Source organism: Dermacentor andersoni, chromosome 4 (assembly GCF_023375885.2).
Source record: "Dermacentor andersoni chromosome 4, qqDerAnde1_hic_scaffold, whole genome shotgun sequence".
Taxonomy (NCBI): Eukaryota; Metazoa; Arthropoda; class Arachnida; order Ixodida; family Ixodidae; genus Dermacentor; species Dermacentor andersoni.
Genome location: NC_092817.1, coordinates 37,551,396 through 37,579,227, shown reverse-complemented (window position 1 = coordinate 37,579,227; position 27,832 = coordinate 37,551,396). Strand labels below are relative to the sequence as shown.

The 27,832-nt window shown below is 44.8% G+C and overlaps 1 protein-coding gene across 7 annotated transcripts in view; it reads right to left on the bottom strand.

The window, feature by feature from the left end:
- Nucleotides 1-27,832, bottom strand: part of LOC126536643 (uncharacterized) — a 64,867-nt gene that overhangs the window by 16,682 nt on the left and 20,353 nt on the right. For 4 of the 7 annotated variants that reach the window (XM_055073620.1, XM_055073619.2, XM_055073621.2 and 1 more), the window contains 6 exons: nucleotides 21,844-22,106; nucleotides 17,817-18,005; nucleotides 12,577-13,170; nucleotides 8,418-8,725; nucleotides 4,634-4,865; nucleotides 1,715-1,862 (listed from right to left, as the gene is read on the bottom strand). In XM_055073620.1, coding sequence (XP_054929595.1) covers nucleotides 1,715-1,862; nucleotides 4,634-4,865; nucleotides 8,418-8,725; nucleotides 12,577-13,170; nucleotides 17,817-18,005; nucleotides 21,844-22,106 — 1,734 coding nt within the window. The remainder of the gene's footprint in view (nucleotides 1-1,714; nucleotides 1,863-4,633; nucleotides 4,866-8,417; nucleotides 8,726-12,576; nucleotides 13,171-17,816; nucleotides 18,006-21,843; nucleotides 22,107-27,832) is intronic. The other 3 variants (XM_055073622.2, XM_055073624.2, XM_055073623.2) reach the window with 3 other exon arrangements.

Sequence of the window (27,832 nt, the reverse complement as noted above, 5' to 3'; positions counted from 1 at the left end):
TCGAAAACTAAGCAGCATTCAAAATTTTTTGAACATTCGATTGTATACGAATATTTGAAACAAATCAAACATGTTGCTGGTTGAGTGGCAGCAAACATGGTTCTTAGTGTTTATTTCTATCTAATCACAGGGTTTCATACAATAATTACAAAAGCAATCTCTAGCGCTAGTGGCTGCGAGAGCTGGCACTAGCGCCAGGTTCAGCACTAGCGCCATTGGTTCAGCCAGCATGGGAATTATACGGGAAGTACATGGATTTGCTTCAACTTAGTCCTTGTGGCTTCAAACGGCTTCGTGACTTTGCAAACTCTTCACTTTCAACAAAGTACTGCGCATAATATAATTGAATAAACATGATTCAAATTCTCCGAAGGCAGGATTCGAACAGTGGACCTCTATAGCACATAAGCACGATACTGAAATCATTAGGCCATGGACGCATGCATTGACAAGGGACATAAAACGCCCTTACAAATTTATCGCAGGCAAGCCAGTGCCTTGAGATGCTTGGCACGTTTTGATTTGGCCACCTTGACAAGCTTAACTGTAGCGATTAGCAGAGATAATTCGTGTTCGCATTGTCTACTGCACTAAGCACGAAGATGTGACAAATCCACGTACTTCCCATCATTCCCATGGTGGCTGAACGTTTGCAGCGCCAGAGTTCCCTCCACTAATTATAGCATGAAACTCTATGTATCTAATTTAAGAAAGTGTGCCCGATTTTGTGCTGAATTTTGCGATAATTTTGTGCTGCTGGTGACATTTCACCTGTAAAACAAGCTTAGCAACTGGACATCTAAGCTTTGCGGGAAAGCCAGCCACTCAGTAGCAAGGGGCACGGGTTTGCTAACAGAGAGGGTGCACTCTTTTGCAAGTTTCAAGTTCCACCCCCAATCCTAAGCATATTGCTTAACCGCAAATGCGATGAGTGACGACTGGTACAGGGTCAAATTCCTTGGAGTTTATGGAAAAGTGATGCATTATAATAAGGCAGAGGTTGGCGAGTACGTACAGCTAGCGGGAATTGCTCAATTTTCCAAAGCTAACATGACCCAAATACACAATCTTTAAGCATAACGGCTAACTAGTTTACACTTTTTATCAATGACAATGTAATTTCAATGTTCCAACATGTTAAAATAAACGAGCTTGCTAATGAATGCACGTGCATATCATTATTCGATATTCGATGCCTTATTCATATTCGATTCGTATTGAAAATTTTGATATTCGCACACCCCTAAAATAAATAAATAAATAAATGCACACCAACACTTAACATGCATTTCAATCGGTGCCTGACAAGTGCAAGTTACTGTAATTGTTTGATTACAACACAACTGCAAGAGGTGACTTTTCCACAACTCAAGAATTGCAAAAACATTATTGCAATCAAAATTATAAATTGGCATGGTGCTATCTAAAGCAACTACAGCCAATCGTTACAATGAGTTCATTCGGTCTGCCTTCTTTGCATAGCTAGCTCTCATAATTTCTGAGTGGCAAAAGCTTAGCACATGATGAGTTGCCTTTGCGAACTTGGCACTGCCAGCACCAGTGTAATGTACAGGTTCACAGGAAGTTCATCTAGGAATACTGCATGAGCCAATCCACTTGCAGCCCCACTGCAATTTGCAACACACTACACAAAGATGGCATCCCCCACTAAGTCACACCATACTTCATAAGAATCCCACCCCATCCAACTCACCAGACAAAGAATCTATGTTGACATCAACAGAGCCATCAGGTGTTGAGGAGGCCTGGGAGGAATCTTGGATGGAATTCAAGCTCACAAAGCCATCAGTCTTGAGGCGTGTTAGTTGCTTTAGAGTCCTGCCACCATTGACAAGGAAACCCTGAGCAAAGCAAGGGATCTTGTCTTCAATTTCGAGCCTCAGTCCTTTCAGAATGTGCACAAGGGGCAGTTCAAGTTCAACAGTCATTACATACAGAAAGCATGATTGACCATGCCACCAGGATTTCAGATGACATTAATGCCTAATAGAGATTTAAGCATGTTGCCTTTGCCAAGAAACCTGTAAAAATCCTCCAGTCATTTTTCATAGTATTTGAGGCTTGCCAGCATACAAAGTTATGTTAATACCCAAAGGAGTATCTTGATGCATATTATTGCTGATTAGCTGATTGATTGCTTCACTTTTGATAGTGTGGTTTTACTGACTGGCTGATTATATTAATGTTTTAGTGCAACATTGGCTATGAAAAGATGTAATGGGGGCTTTGAAATACTATTTACCACCTCCATCCCCTGTCTTCCCTGTATTTACCACCTTGGGTTTCGATTCGGTTTAGTAGTTTGACGTTTAAAACGCAGCCGCAGTGGCTGGAAATTGAACCTACAACATCATGCTTAGCAGTAGAATGCCACAGTCAATGGACCACCATGGCAGGTCATGTGCTACTGCATTTACGAGTCCTTCGGCATGGTCAAATTTTCAACTTGTAATGAACCGAAAGCATTAATTATGGTCTGTAAATGTAAATGGAAACAAGGGCCAGCAACTGCTATAACACAACTGCTTCACATAAGGTAAAGGTGTAAGCAATGATAACTGTTCTGTTCCATATTTTTTTTCTCTCAACGTCTTTAGATATCTGCCAGAATGTGCATGAAAGTGAAACAGTGTGAGACATCGAATCAGCGATGTCACGAGGATGAAGGCAATGCATGATACAGTCAAACCTCAACATAATGAACATTAATTTAATTAAATTCGCAATGGAACGAACTATTTCCCTTTCTCAATCCTAGTTCCATTGGAAACTTTTTTTTTATTTATCGAAGAAATTTTTTTACATGATTTCGATTTATTTGAAGTTTTCAGCCATTTCATGCATGTGTTTGCAGCCTGTAGGCTAAGTACATCTAGCAAAAAACTATAAAAATGTTGACCAAAGCAAAATTATTTGCAAGCATCCTTCCACATTAAAAGGTTGAGAGGAAAAAACACTATTCAAATGTGGACACTGGGATGCAGTATGCAGGAAACCCAACCGTTGCGCGCATGCGTGAATTGCACGATACATGTAAAAACTGTTACTTCGTGAAATTGCATTTTTCTAGGTACTGCAATACAACAGAGGAGGGTGTGCTTTGCGCCTTTTGACTTTAGCCGAGCTGCACTATGCGGCAGCAGATAAATACTACGGAATAAGCCAGCTCCCTGTTCAACTTTCATGGTGCCGCACCAAAGCATTCGGCTTGTGACCGGCAGGTCCTCTGTTTGAATTGCATGTTTAATAAAGTTCCACTGCTTTTCTTTTTTTCTTTAGCTTTCTGCATTACTACATTATCTCCTTCCTTTGACTTCTGCAGTAGCTGTCTTTTTCCTATGCTTCAATACCAGGCCTGACTTGGAGAGCTCCTGCAAAGGGGAGCGAAGCGACCAGGTGCAAAGCATGGGAGAGGAGGCTTAGATAGATGCTGCTTTAGCGGCTGCAGACCAATGAATAACGACACATTGTGACTGAAAACTCGTGTAGTGCTAAATATTCAATTGCACATTACACTGCCATTGTTCATAGCTGGGCTGTGCACATGCGGAGCATGCCCATGCGCCACATACTCCTCCCTTCGCCAATGACTGTGCTACTGGCTATGCGCTAAAGACACACTGCAAAGCGACAAATCTTACATTATGTGTGCTCCCCCGGTGACGTGAGCCAACAACTGATGACAAAAAACTGATGATTAACCATTACAGACTCTCTGTCAGCCCCTATGACCCTATTCAGATGCAAGTTTAGGCAGGCAACGAACCAAAGCGCATCACTGTCCCCCGACAACACCAAACTTCCATCAAACATAGAGGGAGGTGATAGGCAAAGAAAGCTTAACTTTAAAATCTGCTCCCAGGATCAGTGGATCTTATTTCTTTTAAATATGGTAAACCTCAACAAATTTGGTGCATTGGATACAAAGCAAAATAATTTCTTCATTACAATGTACGCCAGAACCTCGCTGATATCTTCCTGTCTGTCACATTTTCCTAGCTCTTATGCTCTGAAGCACTGGCCTCATTTAATTTTCATAGGGTCATGCACATAATCTCTCGGTTTGTTTCATTTTTCTTCCTGGTTGCTACGACTAAAAACTGCGATGGCATACCCCTGCTGCGGCACTGCCTGTCGCTACTGCATCAATGTATCAGTGGGGTTCACTATATTTAGACAGGAGCCCCCGAAATAAAGCTTCCCTTTAGGAACGCACAGGAACATACAGGGCACACATTGGTCCATACACTGCAGCACTGTACAATGCCCAACACAGACCGAGTTCTTGCACTAAAATCTTGGGTATGACCGGACAGGGCCCATTTACACGCGGTACAACTCTCAAATGAGGGCTACATTTTGCACCAAATTAACAGGGTAATTTAGCATAGCGTTACCGCTACCATTACTGGTTCCCTCCAACAGTGATTGTGCAGCGTTTACTGTGCATGTGCAGTTGCCAGGAGGCACCATCATTACTTATAATACTATGCTAAGCTCACTCTAATAGGCGGTTACCTTACCACAAACACAAACTGATCAGTTCACTGCCCATTCTCAGGCCTGCATCACCCGAGAGAATGTAGAGGTACTGCCAGCAGCACACTCTTACCTGTGAGCCTTCGCCGTTCTTTTTACTGGAGGCCTGCGAAGATGCGGCAGCTTCACAGCCACTGCCACAAGGAGACGATGAGCGTGATGACGAAGGTGACGAAGATGAAGATGACGAAGATGAAACACACCAAGATGAAGAGGATGAAGAAGACAATTGCACTGTATCTGGCTGGACGGTTGCCACAGGGGGTGGCGGAGGCCGTGGTGGTTGCTGGGCAATCTTTGAGCTGCTGCGCCAGTTGTGAGAACAGCTTCAGCACAACCCCACAATAACATCCGTAGCCCTATGCTGCGATGTCTGACCCACACTACTAATGCTACTGACAGTGCTGCCAACTAAGCCACCACTTAAACTACAGTGACCTGCGTTTAAACAAGACAAAAGTTCATAGTTAGATTGAAGCTTGAAATGATGAACAGTGGTTCAACAAGGAATGCTGTTAGAGACAACGTTTCAGCAAAGGCACTCGTCAAAATTCTGAATAAAGATCCCATTGTAGGAACGTTAGCTCCAGAGACATTCCTTGTTCAACCACTGTTCACGGTCTGTATTTTAACAACATTAAATTAGATTTCGCTAAAATTCCACAGAAAGACTGCATTTACTGGTCTGCAATTTTGAGAAAAACACTTGGCTGTTTTGCATGCCTGAATTATCAAAAAAAATTTTTTTTTTAAATGTTGGCTCTTCCGTAATCGAGAGCAGATGGAAGCATGAAATGGCTACCGGCAAAGCAGACTGGTTGGAGATGATACTAACCACAATCTTAAAATGGGTATAGTGCATGCTCACAACGGCATGCCCCATCCCACCATACCACACAGCCCCACACCATACTATGCACTGGTCCATACGAACGCAATTGTTTCCTGTCACAGACAGTAGTGACAGGAAACAATTGGGTCCATATCTAGTCTTTTGCTGCCTGTGGTGCCACCACATTAAACGGCTTTTCTTCTTCCAACAGTGCAGCACGCTCAGTGTCTGTCACTATCTTTTCTTCTTGTCACGTCGAAGTGGTCGGCTGCAGATGTGCAGCCTTGGGTAGGTGGCCACGGTTCGTGGCAGTGTTGTCACCTTCGCGAACGCCCGCATAATCCTGGCATTTTTAGCACAATCGAGCAGTCTTCTGCTCTTGCGTATAACTCGCTATGCGATCGGTTTCCGGAAAACGCTTCCTACCTCTCCTTTCATTGAGCTGCACTGCTCGGCTTAGGCATCTGTGACGACAACCTCGGTGAAATGAAGATGCAGGAGTGCATGTGGCCACGATGCGAAGCAGGCCTGAAAGCTTACCAAGCCGAACTGAACCTGTTTTGAACTGAACCTCGTTGCAAGTCTCGTCTCGGCCAAACAACCAACTGCGGTGCACCAGACGCTACCGGCTTGGTCACACAGCGTGGCACCATCTCTCGAGGTGGCACAAAACACCTGCCGCAAGACTCACAGACCACTGGCATTGAAAAGAGCATAGGCAACTCTGTCTCAGTGCCAAAAGATGACAAAAGTTGGAGGACGCTTACCGTATAGTGCGGAATATAGGTCGAGGTTTTTTCCAAAAAATATTACTAAAAGGTCACCCCTCGACTTATATACCGGCCCTTGGCACAACATGAATAGTCGTCTGGCAACATGTAGGAGTGCAGACCTTTCTGCATCCAGATCGTTATCGCCCCCTTGGTGTCCGACGCCGAAAGAGGCTTTCCCGCGGAACGTTGTCGTTTGCGTGAATGAAAAGGACGAGGCCCTCATGCTCAATTGGACTAAGACCGTCTATAATCGGCGACCCGGCGCACTCCTGCGGTGTCCGAGCATGCTCGTCTTGGATGCCTTTCGCGGGCACTTCACCGCAGGTGTGAAGCAGGCACTCCGCGACGGGAGGACGGAACTCGCCGTCATTCCGACACTTCAGCCACTGGACGTCGTGCTCAATAAGCCCTTTAAAGACCGTGAACAATATAATCAGTGGATGGCCGGCGACAACCCCAACCGGCCGGCCGGCTGCGCAGGCTTGGCGCTCGCTGCCCGACGATATGGTGGTGCGGGCATTCAAGAAGTGTTGCATTAGCAACTCCTTGGACGGCACCGAGGATGACATGTTGTGGGACGCAGCCAGCGAAAAGCAGTCTTCGGACGAGAGTTCAGACAGCTCAGACGAATGAGCAGGTGACGAGTCTGGCGGCACCACTATATAAAACAAAGTTTTGTGCCTTATAATTTTTATGTTGACTTCTTTGCCTCAATATATGGGGGTCGACCTATATTCCGCCTCGACCTATATTCCGATTTATACGGTAAGCTTCGCCTTCAAGAGTGGAACGCGATAGCGTTATCACACCCCGTTCGCACCGCCTACTCAAACGCGCTACGCCAGCCAAACGTCGCGATCGGCAGAGATAGCCAGGCCCCGACGCGCCATGAAGGCGGACGCGGTAATGGGGCGAGTGGCGCGCCACGTGTCGGGGCAGCGCCGTACATTGCGAGGAGGGAGTCTTCTGTGTTTGCCGCAAGATGGCTCTGCATGTGCGCAGAGCACAGAAGAAATTTAGCGGAAACGTACTTCGCTACTCGTGAAACTGCGACTTCTGTAAGTTACATGGTCATAATTACCGATATACACCGCAGTATAACTTTCTACGGCACGTTTTTAAGGCAACACCACATTCACTAGAGGCGATTTTGTCCCGTTTTGAAGGAATGAACTCGTGGCTGAGTGGTAGCGTCTCCGTCTCACACTCCGGAGACTCTGGTTCGATTCCCACCAGCCCATCTTGCAAGATGTTTTTTATTTATGAAGTGCCTTCTGGGATTTATCGCTCACGGCCAACGCCGCTGACGCCGACACCGGCTTTTCTGCGACACGAGCTCCTTAATGCTGTTGCGTTAATAAAGTGTATGGTGCCCTGTATCTGCCTTTTGAATGTCACTACTGGAAAAGACAAATTAAACTTCAGCGTACTAGAAGTTACTACTTGGGTGATATTGTGAACAAACATTAGGAAGAAATTGCAAGCAATATTTTTGTAACTTGCTTGGGCAGAAACTAGCATGTGTAATGCGGTCCTGCACGGAAGTATGGGGGCCAGAGACCGCATTTTCTTAAGTTTTGCCTGGTTGCCCGGACGTTCTCGTTTCGTTATCACTCCGTTCTTGTCTTGAGTACCCAGGTAACAGCTTTGGATTTTGGCTAGAGAGGTCTCTTGAAGGTCGCTGACAATGGGAGCTAAAAGCATTTCATGCATAAAACATTGCATTCGCACCTAATCATTGGAGAAGCGAGCTACTGCATCAACATGGGCTAGTTTCACAGCCTTTTCTGCAGTCCTAGGCCATTTACCCAGTCAAACAATCTGGCTAAACCAAGGTACAAAGCTTTTATCGAATGATGAGAGCAATAAAATGCAATCTTGCTGCATAATCGAAGCAAGGACAAAGCAGTGGCAAGTTCAGAATCTATTTGAAAGTGGTCAAAATATGAATGCAGGCCACTGTAGGGCTTGCTTATATCAGCTAAGCTAGTTAACAAGCACAGATTTTTCCCAATGCCAGAGTTTCAAAGCAGCATGTGTCCACATGCATCACAAGCAGCATCCATGCTGCAAAGAACACGATGCAGAAGAACTGCAAGTTCTTTAACAGTGAGGCCTATTACATTAGCAGGATCATTTATCAATTTACCTTCCAGGTGCAGTAAAACCAGCCATTGCCCTTGACAAATTAATTCACAAACCTCAATTACAGAATGCATGTTGTACAAAAAGGGCGCTGAATGAATGCCTACCTAGCTGTGCTCGGACGGCCTCGCCGGGGTGACATAGGTGGCGATGAAATGTCAAATAGGTCCCCATTGGGCGAGAAGTACAATGCTGAGTCTTGGAAGCGAGCAGGAAGTCGGATTGGCCGACGGCTGCGGGTGCTTTGTGCAGACTCGGTGGGTGAAGCTGGGATTACGGGGCTGGGGAGTGACTTTACTTTGGGCTTGCGAGGTGTCTTGGATGTCTCTGCAGTGCTCTCCTTTGTCGCTGCTTCCTTAACCACAGATCCAACCTTCTTCGCCACGTCTGCTCCCTTCTGCGCACTAGCTGCATGCTGTGAGGCAAAAAGTTGCAATGAGTAAATACATAAGCAATGATAAGTTGTAACGTATTCACACTTATCACTGCAGTAAATGCTGCAACAAGAACGACGTAGTGTGCAACTACCGTATATACTGAAGTAAGGGCAGAACCCCCTAACGTAGTAGTACCTGTAACACCTGTAATGAGTCTAATAACTAATTCAAAGTATCCTGGTTTGGCACCACTTCCATTAAGGGCCCAAACTTTCGTTATTCCTATCTCAAAATTAGCGTTTGCTAAATAATTCGAACTTGACTAGTCAGCTTCTCTGCAATACATCCATGTTTCGCAATGAAGCATACCTAAAATGGAAAAGGGAGCCACTGTCATGGGACATAGTAGTATGCATTCCTTTATAATACAAGTGCGCACGCACCCTTTTCGGTCACAGTACAAGCACCTAGATGCATATTAAGCATACTGGTAGCCATTCAGAGCTGTTCCCAGCATTGCTGTGGTGATTTCAGCCCACGTTTCACCCGCCATGTATGTCTCGCATGTGAGACCTTTAACAAGGCCTGGTATGCGTTCCTTAATTATATGTGCATGAATATGTGCACGCCACACCATGCACCAAGAAGCTGAGCTAAATGATCCTTGTTTTGGGAAAGCTACAGAAAAGGTAGGCAGTAAGGTGCAAAAACTCTCAAAGTCCAAGGAAGATCCCGCAGAAGCCAACAAAAGAGCAGGGGGTCTATCTAAAATTTACTCTGAAGGCCTGCCAGTAAACTCATTAGTCGATCTCTGTGCTCGTACTGTGACCACAGATGGCACATGTGCACATGTAAATTAAGGAGCACATGCTAAGTCCCACAACAATAGCACACTTCCCCTGCAGTTTACAACCTACAGCCCCACGCTCGGAAGCAGTGTGTCTTACCCACAGGGCTAAACACCCACTGAATTGAATTCTAGGGTTTTACTTGCTAAAACCACGATTTGATTATGAGGCACGCCATAGTGGGAGACTCCGGATTATGACCACCAGGGAATCTTTAACGTGCCCCCAATACATGGCACACAGGCATTTTGGCATTTCGCCCCCATCGAAATGTAGCTGCCACACATAGGCTTTGATCCCATGACCTCGTGCTTAGCAGCACGACACCATAGCCGCTAAGCCACTGCAGCAGGTCGATAATCAATAAGGGTTGATAAGCGTCAGATGGAGTCAGATCAGATTGATAACAACTGATAAGGGTCGAATCTAGTCCGATAAGGTCGATAACCACTGATAAGATTTGATAAGGGTTTATACTGGTCGAATCAAGTTTGATAAGATTGATAATGACACCAAGCTGTGTGGAGATGAGCAAGTGGCACAATGCTCACTTACACATACTTAGACAAATCCAGAGAAGTTTCTGCTGTAATATTCTCGTTTTTTGTTGTGCTGTGCACTACCAGTGGCAGTTTTGCATGTTAGTGCTGGACGATTAACTGAAGTTACATGCCATAATCAGTGGCGCTGCAAGCAGTGCACCTGGCGTAGAGGCATTCATGCATGCAATTTTGATTCTCTGGCTTGAAGCAAAGCTGCCTTCAGAAGAAGGGCACACAGGCTTGCATTTGAAATATCAGTTATTTTCACGCCGTACTGCAGTTTGACACTTTGCAGGCATTATCGTGAGCACATGACCTATGCACCATGTTGGTATGTTTTCAATGCCTATAGCTGCTGAGGGCCCCTTTCTGCCTTTCTGTAAATAAATATTTCTGTACCTTTCTCCCTTTAGGCACATCGTTGTGATGAAGGTACAGTGAAACCTCGTTAAACCGTAGTTGGCCGGCGCTCAGAAAAAGTATGTACTAAATGGTAGTACTGCTTAACCGAAATAGCATGAGATCGCCTACTTACCTGTCAGAAATTGAACTCGGAGAGAATGCGATGAAAGGGGAAAAAGCATGCAGTATTTATTTACTTCGCGCGACAAACATGTTATTTTAGTTTGATGCCGCGGTGGCCTAGCAGCGACAACAGCGGCCTTAAACTTGCTGAAGCTGTAAGCCAGCTTTTCAGCCAGCCCCCTCTTCTCGTCAAACACTCGCATGGCAGATTCCTCGTTGGCATGGCAGATTCTCCGTGCACAGGCGCGGTAGCATTGCAGAAGTTATGGGGCACCTTTTCATTGTGGGGTGCTGTTCTAGTCGTGACGATTGCATTCATGAGGCTGACGTAACGCGCAGCTTCTGCCACTGTCTGGCCTGAATCGCCTGTGCTGTCGCTTTCCGTGTCATCCTTATCACTGTCACTAGGCGACATTTCGGCAACAACAGAGGCAACGATGGCAAAAAGTCGGACCTTGTAGCTGACATCTCTTCGCGGTCGCAGCAGCGCTGCCGAGCAACTTCTTCGCATTCCAAATGCCATACACCGTAGTCAACAGTAGACCCATGTCGTGTGCCAGCACTGATTTTTCGCGTCAAGTTCGATAGCAAGAATGATGCCTAATTTTTCTTGTACGCTAAGCACCTGGCATCTTTTTTATCCGAGTTTCGGCATTACGCCAGTTCTCGTTCGCATGACGCCACAACGCTCTCTGACATGAAGCCGAAATGATGTTGATGTGGCTTCATGCGCAAATGCACAGGGCGCTTGGAGGCTGTTGTGCTGATCTCTGAGGCTTGTTGTTCTGCCGGGCCGCCCAATGGAGACGACGCACCACCGTGCTTGCGCGATGAAAAGTGGAAACACTACGCGTTAACCGATACGTACACAATAGGCTGGTACGGCTTATGCGGATACAAAACACATTATGTTCAATGGCCGCTGAGTCGGGAATTTGACTTTACTACTTTTAAAACGAAACTACTGTTTAAGCGGGTACGGTTTAACAAGGTTTTACTGCAATGACATTCCTATTAGCCCCTTCACAAATGCAATAACTAGTTAGTACATGTTTGTGCACAAGATGATTTGTTGTCATGCATACAGTGTGTTTCCCTTTACAAGTTTCTTCTTGAGAGGTATGAAGGATAGCCGTTCAGCTTTGTGTAGTGCACCTAGGGGCACTGTCACACTGCGCAACAATTGGCCAAGAGTGTCTGCAAACAATACATTGCTGGCAGCCCTATCATACCAAAGCAATGAATCGTGGGATGTGCATTCTTGTCATTTATCTAAACTATTGATGTTGCAGTGATATGGCAGAGCTGTTGGCAACCTGTAATCTGTAGACAACACTGACCAGCTTGTTGAATCAAAGTAACAGTGCATTTAGAGTTGTAAGGTGAGCTGGTGAGGTGCATTAAAAGCAGAAAACAACCTGGGTAAAGCCTACTCTTAGCATCCCGTGGTTATGCAATGGCATTCTGATCGTCACAACAGCATGCGCCGCAGAAAACACTGAACACTGGTGCCCACTTCGCACAATTGCATGCGCACCACGAGTAGACTTCAGCTGAAAATTTCAGTTTGGATGCCATTGGAGGCGATAATACTGCAACAGCAACCTCCTCCAATCGTAGAAAACCATTAATAAATGAATGGAGGTCTTGGGCAACCGTTGCATCGCCATATTTATGCATGTCAAGCTAACAATATATCCTAACACATTCCTTTATCACTTGGAATTGTATGCACTCAAGGTCTGCTTTTTGTAAGAATTCCTCTCACTCGGTTCTATTCTTTTTATCATCCACTGTTCATGGACAGCTGATCCTGGAAATGGAGTGCCCTCTAGACCAATGTCGAAGTGAAAAAAAAAAAAAAAAAAAATGGAATAGAATAATTACATTATCCCAATCCAGGCTTCACTGTATCCAAAACCAAATCTTACAGAATAAGGAGAAAGTGTGATAGATGACGAGGAAAACACGAACACTGGTTGGTCTCACCGCTTGTGCCACTTTCTGCCCGGCAGTGGCCGGTGAAGGAGTCCCCAGCTTGCCAGAGGCGGCTGATGTCTTCTGAGGCGTGCCACCATCAGCTGGTGAAAGTGCTCGTGCAGCAGCAAGAGCATCCTGCTGGTCCAGTTGCGGGCACAGAAAGCAAGGCTCCACAGGCAAAGCAACTGTGAGTGGGCGGCTACACTGGGTGCTTGCAAGCAGCGCCTGGAGCAGGCGCTTCTGCTCGCTGGTAAGCGGCGTCTCCGGCACCAGCGGGTAGTCGCCGCTGTCCTCGTAGGAGCCGTAAGGCAGTGGCTCCTCAGGAGATGGGTGTGTGGCTGCAGCCGGTTTCTTTGTGGCTGCCATACTAGTGGGTTTTGGGGGTGTCTCGGCAGCAGCACACTCCTTCTTCTTAGGGGGTTCCTTTGGAGTAGAGGGCTCCTTCTTTTTGGGCACCTCCTTAGCTGCAACAGCAGCCTTGTTTAAGGAAGAATCTGGTGCCCCCTGGCCACCACGTAACCTGCGGCTTGTCATCGCCAGGAAAGGTGCATCCTCCTCGGCGTCCGTCTTTGCACGCTTCGCCAAAGGCTGAAAAATAAGAGGAAATAAAAAAAAATTAAAGCCAGTTCCACACTTGTAAAATCTGAGAAAACAACAGAGCTGTGGTTCTTCTGTGTTTTCCTTGTGATTTTCTTTTGTACATCGGTTCAAGTTCAGGACTTGTTGCTCTGCGCTGGCGTTGCACCTCCGCTGCTTTTCTTCTGATTCTTGGGGTTCGCTTGTCTCCACTGGCATTTCGCTGCTGTTCCCTTAGCGCGAAGTGAGGGATTACTCGCGCTTTGATGGCGCTGGCGTTTCCGGGCGGGCACAAGTTAACACTCTAGCTATTTGGCGTACGCTGTTTCCAGAGCGGGTACGGGCTGGAGTTCACTGCCGAGTGCACTGGGACCTCCTAATTGTTCGGTGTCCACGGCATGAAAGGCCGCCTGATGGCCGCGCTCTCTCTTATATTTCCCTCCTCCTCTCCCACCACCTGGCACGCGTTGTGGCTCGCTCTGAGCAGCGCCCCCCTTCGCGGACGCTCGCTGTGGCGGTGGCGCCATCTGTCGGCCCAGCGGGGAACCTTTACCACTTTTTCCTTGCTACTATGCAATCAGCTATCGGAAATGCAACTGAGTGTTCACTAATGCACTATTCTCTATTAATGCTGCAAAATGTGTAATGGTAGAGGAAAGATGTGTGCTGTAGTTGGCTGCGAAAATAGGGACTGGAATTTTAAGGAATGGAATCAATCCAAATGACTAAGTTCACGGGGCGCTGATACATAAGTAAGGACTGCTCCTGTTACTGGCCCTTCATGATGCACAGCTTTTCTGGAGGATAAAAAAATTCACTCAAAAACCAGCGTTTTAATGCTAAAGAAAGTACTTGAAATCTGGAACGTTGGAAGAATGAGTGCGACTCTTACACAGCGACAAAGGGAGTAGTGCTGCTTCCTTGCATAGTAGTTTCTCGCATATTATCTACATGCATCTACCTTAACTAAAAAGTAAACTTACGCCCGCTTTATTGCCAATGTATCAAGAATAAGTGAATGGGCGTACACTTGAATCAATGCGCCAAAGCATGGCTCGAATGTTCGAAGCTGAATGTTTCGTGATGGTCTACAGAGTTAGAGAGTGACTAGCAATAATACATTTTTCCTTTAAGCTATTAAAAAGTACAGGACATGTATGTTCCAAGCCTTGTGCACAGCAAGAACAAATCTATCACAACTGTGCATATTCGCGAGCGGTTAGGCAGAAAGTAAACAATCAGACAGTTATTGCGTGGAGGAGCTTTATGGAGTCAGAAACATGACAAGCCGTTGCTTCAAAGTGCTTGCCAAGAAAGAATGAAGAACAGAACACACTGATCATGATTTAATTCATCAGCGGAAGTTTGGACAGCTTGTAATACATTTCTAGCCCCGCTTTTAGAATGAGCACTGTAAGCGCCACTCCTGCCATTTGGACGAGGTGTAATGAGCTCCGAAAGCGGTTGTATGTCCTCTAAAGCTGTGGCCAAACCTTCGTGTCATCCATCCAGTCATTGCCTACGTTATCCGCCGAATGGGAGGTTTGCAGAGCCATATTGGGGTGTGATGCATATCCACTGCAAATATGGAGGTAGCCGAGGCAAGCAATGGACACATCGCTACGTGATCCATTATGGCAGTGCCCTCGGGATCGCAGCGAAAAGGGTCTGTACAATACACGCTGACGATGACGTCTGCAAAGTATTACACAGCTGACAAAGCTGAAATTTCAAATCAAATGCCACGTGCCCTTCTTTTCAAGGGAGCCACGCTTCCAGCCAGAGAGCCAAGGTCAGATGCACAAGTGCGCCTACGTATTTTGCATTGCTGAAATGTCATTCACCGCAACATGCAACTTCGAGAATTATTTAAGGCTACAGTAGTTACTTGTTTGATCTGTTGCTTCACTAGACATTTAAGTTTAGAAAAATAATACAACTTACAAACCAAATATCTGCATGTCTCTTTTTTTTTTTTAACCGTGCCATAGCAAGAAGGACAGAATTTCGTTATATTGAAATTCGTTTATATCAAGGTTTAACTGTATAACGAAATTCTCTATGTAACAAAGTATCGTGTTTATTCGAATATAGGCCCACCTTTTTTTTCCTGAAATGTTACCCATAATTAGCTATCGACCTATATTCGTGACCAATGAATCTCGGCCTATATTCGTGATCAAAGCTAGCAAAAGTACTGAGCTAATGGAGTTCCAATGTGGAACAGAGCCGCCACCGCAGCCGCAATCCCAGGCCGCAAACCAAAATGCCCTGCCATGCATGTCGGTACCATACATCGAAGCTGCAGTCGCACAAATCACAAATACCTTATTTACTCGATTCTAACGTGCACCGATTGTAATGCGCACCAGCACAGTACAGTAATAACTAAATTAACAAGCATGGTGTCACACGTGCACAAGCAAACACAAGCACCTCTCACTTGATGACCGCAGAAACTCGCTGTAAAAACACTTGAGTGAGGTAGCGCGATAGCAGCTACCTCTGGCTTCAACACGAATTATAAGCAGAAGAAACACAGGGCGCAGTGGACTCTGTCCCCGTCGCAGATCGCTCTCAAGATAGGGCCAAGGCGATCATATTGCCCAAGTGGATCGTCACAAATATGTCCTGCTTCGATACACTGCGTTGCTTAGCTGGCGAAAACCATCTTCTGTTTGCGCCAGTTTCGCACACAAGTTTTGGCTACTCCGAACGTCAATAATACAGCCCGATTTCCATCCATCTCTGCACATATAATCACTTTCCTTTAAATGCGGCATCATGACGAACTCGGCACTTCATGCTGGTAGAGCAAATGCAGAAAACGGAAAGACAGATGGTGGACTAATGCCTAAGCACACATACTACATCTTTCTGTCTTTCCTTTCGTATACGGTCATAAATCAGGGCGCCAACTCACGATGTCTTCCGTCACAATCTGTGATAGTGCGTGGATCACGCCCGAAGCCATGGAGGAAGCTACGGCAGCTAGGCTCGAAGCATGTATGAGGCGGCCATCTTGAAATGCTAATGGAGATATGGTAATGCAGATTTAAGGTCGTACTTGTTTCTAACGTGCCTATTTTAAAGAGTCGACCTATATTCCCCCCCTTTTTTTTCTCGGAGAGCACAATATATAGGGGTCGACCTGATTCGTGCTCGACCTATTTTCGAGTAAATACGGTATTTAACTTTTCATAACCCCTTGTCCATAAAACACCATGCAGTTAGAAGCTCAACATAATGAAGTGTTTTTGTATGCTATTTCAATATAACGAAATTTCACTGCTGCTGCAAAGGAATGCTGAGACAATAAATGGAAACTTCCCCACACAAACAGTCAAGTGATTGAATTACAAGCGGCTGCTTGCAAACGCACTTCTCAAATCGTGCACTGTGTGACAAGAGGACCGCAGAAGTGGAGCCGCATCATGTTCTGTATCAGGTACAAGTGCGACAAGATCCTATCGCGCCTCGTGAACTATAGGTGCGGGTGAAAGTGTGCTATGGTGAGACACGAAAGATGGCGGCTTCACGAGTGCTGCATTCCCATGCGAGCAAAGGGAAAGAGGGGGAGGGAAGTGAGCTCGCAGTAGCGTGATCAAGTGTACTTGAGGGGGTGGATTTAGGAGTAAGTTGGCGTGCCTCTCGATTTCTGGCGGGCGTCTCGGCCGCCTTGGCGGTGCATGGCTGTAAGCGTGGCGGTGTGCATAGGCAGCCGCATACCCTGCTTTAGAGGGAATCTGTTGTGTGTGCCAAGACGACATGGCACCATGTAAGCTGTCTTACCGCGCATTTAGTATTGGAGGTCACATAATGTAGAGTTTCGGTAACCAATTGGAGCAAGACGTAGACGAAGCATTCGCTCCCCGCTGCCGGCGGTTTTCCTGACAGCGCCATCCCAGTCGTCCCAGTCGCCCCAGTGCGGGCGACGCTATCAGAAGCAGGGGCGGGGTGCACATGAAAGTGCGGCTGGCTTTGCTTAATTCGTGGCACCGATATCTCGACATAGGTGGCATGAAATTGTATCATTTACCGCCAACTCCCAAGTTTATCAAAATGAATTGTTTTCTCATTCAAATTTGCTTTTTTCGACTGCCAGATAATTCGAAAAATTGTGTGGCCCCATTTCGTATAAGAAAAATCGACCGGCGAATGTACTTACTTGCATAAAAGGGTGAATTTCAATGCAACGAAATTTCGATATAATAAGGAAAATTGCTAATTTTACCTACTTTGTTATGTCGAGGTTTAAATGTACTACATATTCACCAAGTTGCACATTTGGTACATGTGACGAGTTGCCTATGCCCTCATGACGGCCCCCGTTTGGCTTAATATATTGAATACAAGTTGGCCATTGACCACAACATGCTACGCTGGCAGAAAATTATGAGCATGATGCTGAACAATAATAAGCACAGCAGACTTCTTAGTCATTTAATTTGCAAAAATATCAGTAAGCTTCCCTGTACAGAAGATGCCAAAAAACTCCCAAATGCTTTTTTTTGAGTGAATGCATGAATCAATATATGTTTATTGAAAGGGATGGCAATTCAGAAGGATGCAACTGGGAAAGGAGTTAGACAATCATCAACAGACACTTCATTTGTCAATTTGACCAAAAAGTGTGAGGAGTCAAGAAGGACTGTCACCTTGGGCAAAGAGGCTGCGACTGTTGCAGCAGCAGCAGGTTTGGATGGAGACGGGGAAGGTGCCTCCAGTTCCTCTGCTGCTTTGTCGGTGGTCGCACTGCTCTGACGCCGGCGCCGAGCAGTAGCAGACGCACTTGTCTTCCAGTGCTCGGTTCGTGCAACACCATCTGTGCGCCCATTCTCTGCAGCCTGAAGGGGGCAACGTATGCCACAGCATTACTGCATTTCCTTGTGCAAAAGCCACAGTCTTTTAATATTTTGGAAACTTGGCAGGGTGCGGGTTGTACATATATAGCTTATAGCTCGGCCCTAACCTATGATTGCTGCCCGTATGATTGTGCCATTTTTGCTCAGTAAAACTTACTTGGAAGTTAGTGCTAGTCTACATTTTTCATGCTGTCCCTGTCTTGCTGCAAAGTCTATTATTTCCTGAAAATACCTAGTGCACTTAGACTACCGGAGATAATCAATGCTCCAATGATGACTTATTCATGAAAACTTTATGTAATAGTCTTCATTGCATTTTCTGCTCCAGTCACTGTGCTTACTCAGCCTGCCCTGATGCATGTACTCACGCGAAAGCCCTCTGGTGAAATGTTTACCTTACAACATGCATGCAAAGTGCCAGAGCTCGAGATCATCTCAAACACACGAGCAGACAATTAGTCCTGCATTTTTCATTTAAGCATCATCATACACTGACAATGCACCAACAATGACTACAGCAGTGCTACAAGAAACCTGGGCAAAAAGTTGCTGACAGCTCGGTAAAAATACTTTTCCACACAAAATGAGACCAAAGGATACCAACAAGATAGGGAACATCGGAGAACTCTGTGTCACAGCTCTGTATCACAGGGTTCTCCTGTGTCACACAGGAGAACCCTGTGCCCAAGTTTATGTGGAACCATAAACTTTGAGGCCAGGCCATACAAAGGGAATAACACAGGACACAGCTGGTAAAGAGGGTTTTTAGCTACGATCAGGCAGTTAACCAAGGGCACAATTGGAGATTGTTCGAAACGCGCATTCAGTTGGCATTCAGTTTTGCCTCATGCGATTGGCCTAGGCCGTGCCAAGTAAAGGTTTTGTATGCCACATATTTCAATACAAACGCCTTGCTTCATGCAAGTTAGATGGCCGCATCAAGATTATACAAACTACCATATTTACTTGTGTAAAGCCTGCATTTACTTTTTTCCCGGATTTTTCATTGGTTTTTGGCCTTACATGAGACAGGCCTGTGGCTACTAACTGAAGCCTTGAACTGCATTCAGGCTGCTATGCAGAATAATGCAAGCACTGGTGGCCCGCTATGAACAAGTTTACACATTACAGTCGTCAATGGACAATGCCGCGAAAATGTCCGAATAATCTGGTAGTCCGAAATATACAAAATGGGATGGTAAAATTGATTCCATTGTAGTTTAGAGTGCCAGCACAGTAAAAAATTTGTTTGCAGACATTTGCTCAGTGTTGTGCTCCATTAAAACAAAATTTATTCGAAATTTTTTGATGACCGAGGCCACAGGTGTGTTTCACATTCACCTATCGTGCTATCCAACATGCATTGCCGGTCATCATGAAGTGCAGATAATGCGCATGTGACCTTGTCTCTATGACGCTACCAGTTTAGGCTGTGCTTTGCAAAACAGTTCAGAGCTCTACTGGCTTTATGCCCACACCGAAGCTTACACCGTTCCATTCAAACGCCGCTTCACGCATGTAGGCATCAGTCCAGTCCTTGCACATAATCTCATGCCCGATCACCGAAGTGGTCTACTGGTACAAACACCTTAAAGGCGAACTTCCTACAAAGACCTTGCCAGCCACCCACCACACCTGCCAGATAGGCTTAACAAAAGCACCGCTTTGCCTGCGACCGAAGTTGCCATTTGGTGCCTAGTGTGGGATACAGTGTTAGATATGACTGTCGTCGGCAGGACCAGTGGCATCTAGTAGAGGCATGTGCAAATTACTGAATGTGGGTATGCACGTGATGCTTTGAGCTTTTTTTATTATTTTCTTTTTTTTTTTCATAAACATTTTTTCATTCCAAGGAGGCCTTGATATGGGCCTCAGATAAGGGCAGGCTTTACATAAGTAAATGTAGTATAAACTGCATGTGCTCACATAACCCAATAAGCTGGGCTTAGTTCCCGTATTGAGATTCCTACTCAAATTATTAAATGGACATCTAGCACTGTAGTCATTCAATCCCCGTGGGAAACGTGGGAAGTACATGTGTATTTCTACAACTGGGCATGGCTTTTTTAAGAAAGCTGCAGCTTCTTATATCATCCTTTGTGGTTCAAGTGTTGCATGTGTGTTGCACAGTATTTTTTTAGAGCAATGAGGTGTTTTACATTGATAACTACTTAGTTATGTAATTTGTAATGCATACATTAAGTCTCGACACTTCCAATTATGCCTGCCACTTAGGTCCATATTGTTTTCAGGCAGTGACACTCACCATGGGTGACTATTTTAGATAATTCAAAAAGTTTTTCTTAATTGTAATGCTCTCTAAACAACACAATGGTAGAAGTTAAAGGAAAAATGAGTCTAATCATTGACACACCGCACATCTGAGGGGACAATAATAGCTTAAAATATGAACCAAGACGGTTGTTTGAAGCCAATTAGAAACAAGAGCTAATGCACTGCAGTGCATTAGCTCTGCAAAGGAATTACCTTATTTACTCAAATCTAGACCAGCCCTGATTCTAAGCTGACCCCGAATGTCCGAAGCCAGAAAAAATAAAAAAAACTTACTTTGAATGAATGCCGAACAAAAAAGTGAGGGCAGCGTTCACGAAATGAAAACAGCGTTTATTTAATATGAACAAGCTGAGCTCACTCCACATCATGATCGCTGCTAGCCTCGTACACTTGAGAATGCGCGCAAGCTCGCGTCTGCGCCGAAATGCGGTGTGAGCGCGAAGATAAGCTTCTCTGTTATCGCACACTTATCTTCCTTATTGCTGTCATCTTCTCACTGTGGCAGATGCGAAAAGCACCTCCCGTTGCTCCCTTCAACGACGGACGCTTTTCCCATTGATGCTGAAGTCTCGCCCGGCTTGCAACGTTTGACAATGCCTTTGCGGCTAGCACAACTTTTCGTTTGTGGCATCGCCTGTTTGGTGCCATTACAATAATACCACGCTGCACGCCGATACGACACCAAGGAGGTTAAAAAAAAATTGCTAGAGTGGAAGCTCCCATAGCTTCTTACCAGGAAAGGTGAAGGCAATACTTGTCCATCCTTCACCTTGTCAGGTCACCTCAGCTTACAACCTCTGTTACTGTAATGCTAGGCTAATTAGAAAATAAAATCTGGTAGTTCGCAACAAAAATAATAATTTCTTCTGAATACTGAGAACTTTCTTCCCAATAAAATATGGCAAGATATGCAGATTTCACACTAAAACCAGTAATACAGAGATACACGTAGTATCTGACTGGCAAACTAAACCATGATTAACCAAGGAGGTTGATTCGCTCACAGGAAGTGTGCGAAAAACGCTTCTTCGCCGTTTTTTATTGTTCATTCATAGTTTTATCGTGCACCTCCTGTGCGGCTTCACTTTTGGGACATCGTTTCCACCCCAGCAGTTGTTCTTTAACCTCCTTGTACAACACAGGTCAAAATATCGACATCGCTCATGTACTTCAGTTGGCCACTGGCACGGCTAGTAGTGGCTGCGATACTGACTTTTCTAGATGGTGCTAGCTATGCAGCATATTTATCATTTTCAATTACAAACTTGAGCGCGTTTTTAAAATTCTCAAACCTCGAAGTTTGGTATATGTTTATTTGAAGAAACTGTCGGCCTAGATTCGAATAGATACGGTAATTAAATTTAATTATGGGGTCTTACGTGCCAAAACCACAATATGATTATGAGGTATGCTGTAGTGAGGGACTCCGGATATTTGGACCACCTTTCTTTAGTGTGGACCGAAATCTAATTACATTAGTTCTTTTGCATTTTGAAAAAGGCAAAATGAAGCAAAATGCACGTGCCCGTGGTCTGACGTAACGTCGTGATGGACGAGCTGTCATCTCCCTGGTCGGGCCCACCTGCCTGGATGCTGCCTCAGGGGGCTGACATGCAAGGACTGGGTTGCTGAGTGCAAGCACTCCCTGCCCCTCAGGCAGCGGCACAATGTTGGGGTTAAGCTGGGCCAGCTGGCCCACTCGCAGCTCTGACTGGTGCTGCAGGAACTCGTCCAACTTGGAGCTCAGGAAAGCGCAGCGCACACCCTTGGACATCGAGGCCTCAGGCGCTGCACAAGGAGAACAGAAGGCCTCGTGTCAATGCACTTGGCTAACAATGAAAAAATCATGCAGCTTAATGTGCCAAAGTAACACACATGGCAATGAGAGACGCTGTAGGGGAAGGGCTCTAGATTATCCCCTTAATGCATAAATTTTAATTTTCATGTGAAAAAATTAGGCAATTCTTTGTTTAGGACAGATATGCCTAAACAGACCTTAATTTTCTAAGGAAATGCTTGGTGGCAATGTTGAGCCAAAGTATTTGCATATCATATATGATACACCAAGCAGTTATGAGTATATTTATGACCGTGCAGAAAGACATTTAAATTGCCGAGAACTTTCAAAAGATATCAGAATCATTAAAATAAGTTTAAATATTGCTTTAAAATTTACAGTATATTTCTTGTAGCTCCAGCTAGAACAAGTTTGTTTCAAAATGTGATGTCATTCTTGATAAACATAAAGATAGCTCCAATATCAAGGCCAGATCATTTATAAATCTTGGTTTTATGTAACTTTTTGCTTTAGATAGTGTTTAGGAGCTTGACATAAGCCAAGACAAAACCATCCTCCTACAAGTTATTTCTTGCTACTGTTATTAGCTCTCAGAACACGACAGGCCCCATGATATCGTCATCATAAACACTGCTGGAATATTTATTTACAATTTTATCCCCGCCAATAATGGTGATAAGAAAAAGCAAAACTTTTACAAACATTAGCACCAAATTTTTTCTTTTGCAAAAAAACAAATGTCTTCTTTCCTCTACAAAACAACCCATAACTGCATGCTGTATCATATATGATACAGCAATTAATGCTTGCCTCACAAGACCATACAAATGTTTTTCTCAATTAAAACATCACAGTAGGCCAATAAGCAGTAAACAAACACCCTGGTATTTTTGTGTGTGCTGATTTCAGGGGCATAAATAGCAAAAATAACCTATTTACTTAATTTTTGCACGTTTTGTGTCGAGCTACCCCAAACATTAAAAAAAGAATACTGAACTCAAACATTATTTAGAGTGCTAGAGGACCTAGATTCCGGGTGAATATGTAGGATTTTCTTTCTTTTCGACTCTTTATTGTGCAAGAGGATGTTTTGTTTCTATAACGTATGCTAAACCATGCGGAAAGTGGTTACTTTTGACCAACCAGGGTTCTTTAACACACTAAAATCTAAGCACACAAGTGCTATTTGATTCCATTTGCATCAGAACATGGACACCATGGAACTCATGACTTCATATTCAGCAGTGAAATGCCATAACCACTGGGCCCCCATGGCAAATTCAATGCATTTTGCAAATGACAACAGCCAGTGGAAGGAATTTCTAGGCACATTTAGTGCATGCATGTGTGGAGCTACAATTCAAACGCTGCATTAGTAATTATGTAGTTGCGCTGCATTACGAAGCTGAAACACTTTACTTTTCACAGTGTGCCAATAACTCGTCACAATATGTTGTTATTTTCATTAGGCATGTTTTACCTTTTAATCAAGACACGAATATGTGATATCTGGTGCGCATTTCCGTATAGGCATTCCATCAGAAAGATAAGTTGGGTTTGTTTTTACACCAGCACAGAAAGAGCTGAAGTTATACCTGCACACCACTCTCTCACTTTTTCCACAGTCATGTTAGTAAAGTGGAACAGCTTCCAAATAATCAGTCACAACTGTTAAGATGCTTTTTAAACACATTATTAGCATGATTAGGCTTGAAAAATAGGGGTGTGCAAACATCAAAATTGTTTAACGCCAATCAAATATGACTACCTAACTTCGAATATTGTATAATGATACACAGATGGACTTATTAGATAGTTTCTTTAACATGCTGAATTCGTGCAATTATGTCACCAACAACAACAAAAAAAAAAGACTAGTAAGCCATTACAGTAAAATCATGTTCATTTGACCCTTGCTAATTCACAATCAAGTTATTTCATACTATGTATGGCCTTGCCAACCTGTGCATTATTATACACCATATCAAATGCCCATAAACACAAAAGCACTTGGACCTGTGTCATTTGGCATCCACTTCATTTGTCATATCAAGCGTTATTAAGCTAAGGAGCATGAGTAGTGCTACTAAAGTAATGACAAATGAGCAAGGCACAAGCTGTGCTAACACCCTACTAAATGAAGTGGTGGTGTACGATTTGTTATGAACACTGCCCAAGAAAGAACCACTAGTCTTCTCCTTTGCCTGCGTTTCATGCTACCTTGCGTGGAAGACTCCGGCAGCACAGCACTTGCAGCAAGCCTCTTCATTCTTTCCCTTCAGTGTGTACAGTGTGTGACATCCAACCAACTCATTGGCATTGAAATACTGCCTTTGCAAGAATAAACCACCACCAATACAGTAAGAACCCTGCTGCCGTGTTCCCGGGTGCTGTGTCTTCCTGGCTGTTACGTCATTTTTGGCTGATCCCGGCACAGCTCTCATAGGACCCAACGCATTGGGAACCCAACTGTTGCGCCGCAACTGTGGGACCATTCCCGCATCATATGCTGTGAACTACCACTCCACGCCAGCCCAAGCAGCCATGTTAACTTTTCATATAGCAGGCTTGGTGGCTTGACGATAGGATTGGCCGCCCAATGTGCTGGGGGTGACACCTATGGCATTTTCAGTTTCAGCCAGCAAAAGCATGGCTTTTGAGATTCGTATTTACTATCTAAAGATGGCGTCTATGACACGTTGTAGCCATAAAATTGGTTTTGGCACAAACTACCCAAGCGAAAAAATATATTTCATATAAAGTCCAAAGGCGATAACACCATCACCGTGCGCCAGATGCTGTATGTGCGAGTGAAAGCTTGCAAGGGGAGCCAACCATCACGGCTCAATCTCGCAAGCACAAGGGTGGGAGGGGGCAGCGATGTACTCTGCCAGCAAGTGCACATTGCGCGGCCGAGCAGGCCGCATCTTGAATATGATATGCGTTGAGGGAGGTGTCTAGGTGCGCCAAAAGCTCATACCTTTGTGCATGCTGTGTTCTCACCACTGTTATGGTTCACTTTGTGCAACAATGAATGGAACAGATGCCAAATGCCTGAGACACGACGTGCCTAATCGTAATAACAGTCAACATGAAAAGACTTGTCCCGTCAGCTGTGCGCGACGGGATTATGCACCAATGCAAATCCTACTCTCTTTTGTCCTATGTTCACCCCCTCTATGCCAGGCAGTGGTTTCTCTCTGAATTCCTGTGTGTGGGTTGACCATTGTGTTGACCCGATGTGACCTGCTTTCACCACCTCTAAGCCAGTGAGTAGTTTCTCGCCAAATTCCTCTGTTTGGGCTGACCAGTGTGCTGACAAGGCCCTTTACCAGGGAGTAAGCGAGAATAAAGTTGCCCGGATGTTGTAGGGTATACGAAGGGTAGCAAAATGCCACATAAAAATCTTCTCTGCCCCTGCGTGCAGGAGCACACACGCTGAATGTTTCTGTACTATTTGTCTTGGAGTGCACCGCTCACCTGTAACAATGTATTAAACTTCTTTTATTTGTTTTTACATCATCTCATCTTCCCTGCTGGACCCTATCTGACGGTCAGTCTGGCTTGAGCTCCAAGCAGACACTGTTGAAGGTCGCTGAAACCCCGTCCCTGAAACAACTGGTGGCAGCCTTGACAAAATTCAGTTTGCGTTGAAGCGATAGAGAGTATGAAGGTCACTTGGCTAGCTGCTGCTGCCACGCTTCTTCGCGGCAGTGTTTTGATAGTAAGTGTCTGCGGTCATCGAGTGTGATGTGTTCATGTTTGCCTGTGCACGCTGACACCATGCCTGTTAATTTAGTTAATAAGCGAATCTTTACAAGTTTATACGGCCGATGAAACTGCTATCCTTACTTTGTATACATGTCTACAAATTAAGCATCACAATCGATGCTTCGCCTTTCAGGCAACGCTGCGACTTATTTTCAAATGTAATAATTAAAATAAAATTGTGTGCAGTTCTCCACTACTCTTAGTTCTAAGTTTTTCCCATTTCTCGGCTATTACGTTTTTCTTGTTTTTTTTTAACAGTCTTGTGAAAGATGTGTCTGCAGGGTTCTACTGTGTAACGCAGGGTGCGAAGGTGGGGATGGAACCTACGAGTGCTTGAACAAAACAAAATGCTACCCTCATAACACCAGTCAAAGATGTGTAATGCACCCATACTTCAATATTCATAACAGTGCCTTTTAACATACTGTCAACGACAGATTTTTCAGAGATACCTGACAACTTGGGCAGCTTTACAGCCCCGCCACATACCCATAAGAGTTAGCGTATAATGGTGTCTGAAATTTTAGACCCTGAAACCCTTCTATGTTAGATTTATCACTTTTTTGGTGTGACCACAAGTCCGAATCGGTGTTAACTGAAGCCACCACTGCTGCCATGTTGATTATCTCACAGCCTCAAACCAGCGCTCTCACACACCTATCCGATGGCAGGAGTAGCGGTAGTTTTCTGCTGTCATTAGGACAAGCAGTTTCTATGTTTGCTATCAACCTTCCTGCTGTCCGGTAGTGTTTTTAATCTAATGCATTCACTGCTGTCAGCAATGGTGCCAACTTTACCTTCGTAATCCTCGCTGATGGTGTCAAATCACGGAAAGCACAGCAAGGATCCAAGTTGCACAATGCCGGTTCCCGAAAGTCAGCTTCGCCGCGATACAGCGGCGTTGCACGGTCAAGCATACGCAATCTAATGCGGTGGAGCATACCGTGAGTGCTAAAGGGCTACTGCCACAGGACACAAAATGTGTTTTATTATACACGCGCGTACCTGCTGTTTTCTGGCACAGTATGAGCACCGAGATGCCTAATAAGTGTAGTGGCAGGCTTTTAGCTTTTAAAGCTACTTCGGATGTGGGTGCGGTGGTTTGGGCCCTCGAGGGCAGTTAAAGGCATGCATTCATTTTTTCAGACTGCCCGATTTTTTCAAACGTTTTCGCAGTCTCTGAGAGTTAAAAAAATCGGATGTTGACTGTATTGCGTTGGTGCACAGGCATGGTGGTAATGCCCATCACCCTTAACATCTGCACGAGTCCTGGGTCTTGCTCAGGTGAGTATCGCGGTAACAGATCACCTATAACTCTATGCAAACAGCTGGAAGCTGGCACATTTGCCCAGTGAGGCTATGTACTCCCATACCCCCAAGAACATGTTCTCATTGCAGTTGGGCTCCTTTGCTCAATCGCCTCCATTCCTTTCCGTTGGGCTAGGATGAGCCCTCGCTGTTCACAGATCAGTGCCCCTTGCAACTAAAGGGTAGGCTTTCTTGCAGAGCTTAGTCCTCTAATGGCTGAGCTTACCTCAAGCGTTAAATTCTGTCGCAATGTGTACATGCTAGCACAAAATTGGGCAAACATCCGCAGGTTAGGTAGGAACAAAAGAAAATAACCATGTTTGCTTCCAAATGGCTGCCAATACATTCAATTTGCTTTGAATACTCATATTATATCAACTATTCAAAAATTTTACTATAATTTCTAACCTAATGAGAAAAGGCTTAGTCAGAAAAAATACAGTGGCAGTGGGGGAAAATGAAAATAGTAATAATAAAAATACAACATGGCACTGCCTATACTTCTACATAATGCAAGCAAATGAAAAAAAGCACATACAGCTAAAAAAATATATATGAATAGAACAGCAGCCTGGCAATAAAAGCACGGCAGACAGTCACCACCAATTCGCATGAATTAACTACACATCAATGAAGT